Genomic DNA, 7,697 nt, shown 5'->3' with positions numbered 1-7,697 from the left:
GACTGCCCCAATTGCTACATGTAGATACCTTAAAATGAAACTTTGCCCACGTCAATTCTGCCACGAATGGCAGAGTTAGCTCTTCAGAGCAAGAAGCCAAAACGCATCTGCCATCCCAACAAAGCTGACACCTTTGCGTGAAACTAACCTTAGAGCAATTTCGCACGCCATGGCGACGGGGGTAAAGATTACGCAGGCAAAGTTTGAGGGAAGCATATACAGAGTTCTGAAAAGCTTCTGACGAGTTCTGAAAAGCATACAGAAGGGTTATCTTGTGTGCTGAATAAAGCGGGGTAGCGCCAACTCTGCCGAAATTGGCAGAGTTGAGGGGGCTCGTCTTCGTTGTTGACGCACGCTAGGTGGGGGTAGACTACGGCGTGTGGATGCGCTCTTATATGTGGGACCTTCCCGGACAGGGACATCAGCCGGCAGAAGATACAATAAATGCCAATCTGTGTCTGAAGGGTAGGCTTAGGACACAAGTTTAATAAATGGCAAGTTCTTTTCAGGCATCGTCTTGCGTGGCCTCTCAGTCTCTCTTTGTCTCGCGCGCTCTCTGCATTTAGCAACTTTGTGCGTGGCCTCTCTCTCTCTCTCTCTCTCTCTCTAAAATGAACCGCAGTTTGCACTCTGTGTTTGCATGATCTGCCCTTTTGGGTCCGCGTGAAAGCAGATTAAGAAGGTTGTTGTACTACAAATTCTTTAACTGTTTACTTAATGTGGATGATTAACATGATTAACTCTTAATCCATATTGTCTGTTTACTAATTCGGGATGGTTAACTCCGAGTGTACGATTTAATTGAGTTTCTAGAGGACAAAATTAGCAGCAAACGTCAAACTACAAATAGCTTTTTGGATTAAGTTAGATAATTAAACTTTTGAAGACTAATGAAACAATTTTGGTTCTTAAGTATACTGTGCAATCTCCATTTTGTGGATTAAACTGCGCTCAGATCAATTGTTTTGTTTATAAAACACTCTGTAATCGCTAATCTGACTATTTTCATTGCTAATTATTGCAGAAAATTGCTGAAGAGGCTCCCAATTGTTTTTGGTTCTCTAGAACAAGCTCTTCTTGTATGTATGCAAAAATGAATGGACCACGGCTTTACAGCTGCAGCAAATGTCGACGTAGCATTGCGTTCCATGATGACATCATAAGCAAAGCTTTTCAAGTAAAGTTCACCATTTTCTCTTTGGCATGGCTCATGTTCTGGGCATGTGCAGCATAAAAATTGTGCGATCTGTTTGTCAGAGGGGCGTTTTTGTTCATATCGTGACTCGGTATGCATACAAAATGCATGCACACATGCGTGCGGGTGGTACGCCCCATTTTTCTTTTGCTCTCCAAATGCACCCACAGGTTGTTTTTGGCTTCAAATACGAGCCACGTATCATGCACAGGCAAAGGCTGCCAAGAAGCAATATTTTGCCATCTAGAGCGACATTTCGCACGATTGTTCTGACATACAGAGAAGATTATAGTATTCTCCATGACAAGGGGGAAAATTTCCTCGAGTTCAAGGGTAAGACCCTTCACTATGCAAGAACACTAGACACGAAAGATGTCATGAACACACTGTACCTCCAATCACATTTGCAAGATTTAACCCATCGACGATACAATTGGTGAGGTACTCCGAACACTGTTTTTTCAAATTTTCTGGTCTGCAGAAAACAAACATATATACTTGGGAGGGGTGGGAGAATTCAATGGTTCAAAACATGTACGGAGATTTAACAGAAAATAGTTTTCTAGTTGGAGTTGCATACATGGCTTGAAGACAATGTTTGCCTCTCAAATTGCAAGGTGGGATCCCCCCAACGCTTGTCTGACGAAAATCTGTTGCTGAGTACTCATCTTGGTTGTGAATGGTGATACATGTCCATATTGGTTGCATCCGAAGAGACTGAAGCCATTGCAAGACTGTGTCATTACCTTAGCGTAGGTCCAGACGAGCTGTTGGATCATGGAGCAAGTCGCAACACGATTAATGATGCAAGCTCCAACCCATTTTGTAGTTGTGGTATAAACAAACGGTGTAACAAAAGTAACGACAAAGCTCAGGTGTAAGCAGCAGCAATTACTGTCCCACTAATCTGTAAAAGATCTGATAAGAATTCATTTCACTGTTGATATTGGGTCAAAAACGGTGCTTGTCAAGGGAGTTCGTGATTGCCCATCAGTGAAGTATATAATTAAGAATTTGTGAGATTCAATGACGTTACTACAACTTCGATCCCAGGTAATTCTGCAATATGGTGGCGCATTCCACTTCATTAGTCTCAGCACCAGCTGCTTAATAAATATTTAGTTGTCTGCAACATTTTTGATATGCACACCTCACATGTCATCAAGGTTTTGTGTGTGATCGAAGAGTAAATCGCAAATTTAAATAATGCATGTGCAACTACAATGCCACTTTGTTCTGCACGTTTGTTTTCTTTATTACATCCTCATGAAGGTGAAGCCGTCATAAGGGAGGAGGGCGAAAGAGAGGTGAGCTGGTTTTCATTGGCGGCAGGTCAGTTTCATAGGGACTTGTAACTTGTGAGGCGAGACATGAGTACACATTATTGGAGATAAATATCACTATATGAAATTGTGATGGAGCACATCCACCACATCCACGTTGGATGGCGGAGATGATTGAAGGGATAGATATTATCATGCTCATAGAGACATATAAGAGCCCCATTTCTTTATTATTATTCTTCACAGGTACACCTGCTGGGGAGAGCGACTTGAAAACGCCGAGGAAAGTAACCCTACTAGGCCATTCTTTTATAGGCACTTGGTCTGCTTTTACACTCTAAAAGCCCAAAAAGCTACAAAAAGTGAATTTCTTTTAAATCTGCCGTGTCAGCTGCTTTACAGCCAGCTACATCAGCCCACATTTTTAGCTGGAAAACATGTGCAATTCCTGCTGCAAATCGCGGAGCTGATGACCAGATTTTGGTCCACGCTCTGGGTGTCTATCCAGGTCAACTATTGCTCCTCTCTTGAGGTCCTGTCTATACATGCCATGTCATCCAGTTGTGACGTACCCCCGTTAGAAATGAAATGAAATGTTATTAAACGTCTTTAAAAGGCCAAAATTACCTACGAGATCAAATTGATACAATCTTGGTGGATCTAATTCGATGTCTGGGTACAAAAATAAAATAAAGTGAAGTACAGTGAGAGACTAAAAACATCATCATCATCACCATCATCATTAGGGCCCGAGGATGCCGGACATCGGGCGTTGTCTGAGAAAGTATTGCATCGGTCGTTGAAGAGTTTCGTCAATGTCCACCTCTGTAAATAGTCGTATCGGGCGTCTCACTTGTCGTGCTAGAATAGTCCTGATCCTCTGATGGAGCTTCCGTCTCGATGTTGTGGTCGCCCTCGTAGATGTGGGCGTCTAGCTCTTCCGAGCTCAATGGCTCTATCAACTAATATACCTCTGTTATAAGTGGGCTCTGAAGTCTGCTATGGAACATGCTCATCTGGCTGCTAAGCCCTTGCTTTAAAGAAGTCAGTAATTTCTCTTTGTGAATGCCTCCCATTAAGAGACTCCCCCTTACAGCCCGCATCCAATCAACAACCCACATGATACAGCGGAATCCAGCCACAATCAACTCCCTTACACACGAGCATCGTACTAACCATGCAATCATCACTTTCAAGACGAAGACGGACCGAATCAAACTCCTCGAGCAATCGAGGCTTCTTAAAGACACTAAAATTTGGTTTGTAGAAGACCTTACTCCCGCCCAACTCAAGTAGAAGAAGGTAAAAGTACAAAAGATGCAAGGCGTGCATTGCAGGAAAATGGGCAGTTTACCGAGGAGACAAAGCCAATATCCAAGAGTTTCGAACTCCCAAACCGGCTCCCCCCTCATCTAGCCCTCCTTAGGCTTTGTTCATTTTATCTTCTCTTTTTGTTCACCCCTCGCTGGATCCTCACTCCTTAGCTTGAGATGTATTTGACAATGTACCGTTTTGTGTTCGGTTTCATAGGTCATATTTGATCTCCATGGACGATAATTGAATCTATTTGTCTATCCTTGTGTCTGTGTAGCTCTAGCAAAAACAACCCGAGGCATCTCTGATCTTGATATTTCAAGACTAGCCATTGGTCCAAAGCCCTCTCTGAATAGACAATGAAAGCGGCCTTGTATCTCATAGTATACCGGGCAATGACAAATGTGATGTAACTGTCTCTAGTTCTATATGACACAACTGGCATATCCTGTCCTTTATGTGTATTCTCCTAAATCTGTCAGTCTCAATCACTAGTTGTGCGATGATGTGCGCATCTGTCCAATAGCACATCCTATGTCATAGGATAAATGAGTGTCGAATAGGCCGGTTTGATCACATATCCATCTAGTTGGAGAAGATAACTCTCTACAGTAATCTTCGTGCCCAACTCATGTGTCTGCTGTATCCATGTGATCTTGGTATCTAGCCGAATCAAATCTTGACGTATGAGTAGTGATCTCAGTCTATGTGAGAGATAGGGAGGGTGCATCCAACGAGTATTGGAACAGAGGCAATCTATCCATGCTGAAGCCATGCAACTGAAACCATGATGTCATCTGCCCATACCAGCATGTTGTCCCCCTGTAGCCCTAGCTGTCGAGACGACTCAAGGGCTAGCCGAGCATATCTATCTCTTGGGGCCATAAATTATGCATGAAAGATACTGCTCTAGTACGGGCCTCCACCATGAGAGGGGGGGCAGCTAGCTCGGATCGAATAATCTCATGTGGCACTAACGCCTTAGCCCGAAACAGCCGAGAGATCATAGAGACTAGAGGCCTCTCCATACATCTCCATCCATCAATGTTACCAGATTTGCCATGGTGATCCACTGAGGGTCCCCAAACTGAACCCCATGCATCATAGTTGAAGCCACTAGAGTGTCAAAGAGCCACAGCTTTGTTCGAGGTTCCTGAAATTGAACCTGCGAACACATCTTCAGACTACTCCAAGATAGGTGTACGCATCTGTACACTCCGTCATCTCCTAGCCATATGTAAAAATGGGTGCTGACCTCCATACCCACTGTAGTGTGGTGTTAAACACCATAACCTTTGTTTTACCCAAGTTAACAGACAATCCACTATCGTGGCAAATGTGTACAAAGTATCTAAATGATGCCGCATCCCCTCCGGGGAGTCAGAAATCAACACAATATCATCAGCATATAACAATAGTGGGATCCATGTCCCTGCCAACTATGCTCCTCTATCTCCATCCCTCTCAATGTAGTCAGCAACCTCATCCACATACATTCCAAATAGTTAGGAGATAACGACAGCCCTATTTCACCCCAATAGTGGATTGAACCAAATCAGAAATCCCCTTTAGAGTGCGTATGTCACGTCGTGGGAAATGTGTACAAAGCATCTAAATGACGCCGCATCCCCTCCGGAGAGTCAGAAATCAACACAATATCATCAGCATATAACAATAGTGGGATCCATGTCCCTGCCAACTGTGCTCCTCTATCTCCATCCCTCTCAATGTGGTCAGCAACCTCATCCACATACATGCCAAATAGTGTAGGAGATACCGACGGCCTTGTTTCACACCAGTAGTGGAGTGAACCAAATCAGAAATCCCCTCTGTAGTGCGTATGTCACGTGCACATCTAACCCTATTTGCATGTGGACAAGCTACTTCAGGTCCAGGATTCAGGTCAACTTAGAAAGTGTTCTCTCACCTTTGTGAGCCTGTGCGCAAGCCGTGCATGTCCAAGCACTTGGAGCAGTTGGATACCCTATGGTTGCGCATAGCATGATCATCAGCATGACAGTCGGTACCCATCATGAGCATTTTACAGTGCACAGAACCCGTTTTCGCTATTTTATCCATTTTTTAATAAGTGACCTTGTTGGGAAACTGGGTAGGGCAAATTTGCTAAGCTCTATAAAAGAAACCTAGCGCTAGCACTTTTTGGCGGAAGAGGCAGCAGAAGTTCCTACACTTGCAGTGCACCTTCTCAGCAAGACCGGCAGAACTCCCTAGCGTTTTCAGCCATCAAGACCAAATTGGCGTTTGTGGAGTTCCCAAATCAGCCAGCGTTTTCAGACTTCATAGCAAGCGTTTCCAGATTGTAGATCAGCATAATGTTTTTGCTACAGTCTCCTAGCATTTCCAGTTTGCAGCACTACCTAGCGTTTTGCAGTTTCTCGCGAGAATTCAGCCCAAGCACTTCAGCGTTTTCTGTTTTCAGCACAAGATCATCCCCAAACCTCCCAGTTCTCACCTACCCGCAGCAGATTGTCGGTGCACTGTCGTCGCATCGTTGCCATCGCCGTCCTCGCCGTCCTCGCCGACACAGTGTCAGATTTCAGCCCCTAGCATTTTCAGATTTCAGCCCGTCTCGTCTTCATGATCATCGTCGTTGACATCATCGGCAAGTCCATTGCATCTAGACTATTGTACCAGATTTGTGCAATCAATAGCATAGACCTCTCTCGCCATAGAGAGTGGGGCCCTTGGAGGAGGGTTTGACAATTGTTTGGTGTCGTATTCTTCTCTCTCTCTCTCTCTCAGCACCTTCATTCACAGTGTCATTCACTTTGTTTGTGATCATTTGCACTTTCACTAAAGGAACGGAAGGCTCTCCCTTTTGTAAGTTAAAGGAACCCTTGAGCACAGTTCGGAGCACTTATCTTGAGCAAAGTTCAACATTCACTTCCGCTGCGCCTTATCAGAGCTTTGACAATGTTCTGTATCACTCAAGGAAAGAACCACAAGAATTTTTTTTGCTTGTTGCGGTCGCACGTAACCCAAGTCCACTTGGGCGTGTCGATTCCTAATCGTGTTTTTGAAGAGTGACAGGAAACCAAAGAAAGAAGGGCTTGTCTCGCCTCCCCTCGTTACTCTTTTCACTCATTGAGAGCGGACCGTGCACTTAGGGACGGCCAATCGATGTGAGGTGGGAAAAAGCACCTTGGTGTGAGTGCAAGGCCGCCAAGGGGTGCGCCCGCAGGGAAGAGTCCAGTTGGGGTAAGAGAAAAACCTTCTCTAATACAGATTGCAAGCTAAAGAAGAACCTCAAGAACCTCAAGAACTCAAGAACCTCAAGGACTCAAGAACCTCAAGAACCCAAGAACCACAAGAACCCAAGTCAATCGTGGACTTAAGTACCCAAGATCTCAGTGTATGGTCATCACCCGAAGCGAAATGGATACTTTACATGGAGGTGATGAGCATGGAGGTGGCGAAGAAGAATTTTCCCCACCTGGAGGTTTTTCTGGCCTTCCTCCCTCCCCATATACGCCAAGGGTTGGACCAAATCGTATGGAGGGTTTGGACAAGACGATGATCGACATGATGTTACAACAAGAAGCGCAACGCGTTGCCTTGGATTGCGAGCGCGAAGAAATAAAGGCAGCCTTGGATCACGAGCATGAGCAAGCGCGCTTGGCGGTCGAGGAAAGAAAGGCAATCTTGGATCGCGAGCGCGAAGAAAGAAAGGCAGAATTGGATCGTGAGCGCGAAGAAAGAAAGGCAAAATTGGATCGGGAGTGCGAAGAAAGACGGTTAGCCTTGGAGCGTGAGCGCGAGCAAGCGCGCTTGGCGGTCGAAGACAAACGAGTGGCCTTGGAGTTAGAGCGTGAGGTGCAAAGAGACCAACGCATGCAAGAGCTGGTCCTACAGGTACTCACCTCGAAGCCCGAGACGGCAAAGAT

At 45.1% G+C, this 7,697-nt stretch overlaps 1 protein-coding gene across 4 annotated transcripts in view; it reads left to right on the top strand.

Moving 5' to 3' along the window:
* Positions 1-319: 319 nt before the first annotated feature.
* LOC147427559 (protein yippee-like At4g27745) overlaps positions 320-7,697 on the top strand; it is a 70,739-nt gene continuing 63,361 nt past the window's right edge. For 2 of the 4 annotated variants that reach the window (XM_086497312.1, XM_086497309.1), the window contains exons 1-2: positions 544-682; positions 1,025-1,177. In XM_086497312.1, the coding sequence (XP_086353438.1) occupies positions 1,082-1,177 (96 nt within the window). In that variant the 5' untranslated portion in view covers positions 544-682; positions 1,025-1,081. Of the gene's footprint in view, positions 683-1,024; positions 1,178-7,697 lie in introns of all 4 variants that reach the window. The other 2 variants (XM_086497311.1, XM_086497310.1) reach the window with 2 other exon arrangements.

This window comes from Adiantum capillus-veneris, chromosome 23, assembly GCF_014529385.1.
Source record: "Adiantum capillus-veneris isolate H3 chromosome 23, ASM1452938v2, whole genome shotgun sequence".
NCBI classification, from domain to species: Eukaryota; Viridiplantae; Streptophyta; class Polypodiopsida; order Polypodiales; family Pteridaceae; genus Adiantum; species Adiantum capillus-veneris.
The sequence above is the reverse complement of the archived record's forward strand: the minus strand, read 5'-3'. Positions and strand labels throughout refer to the sequence as shown.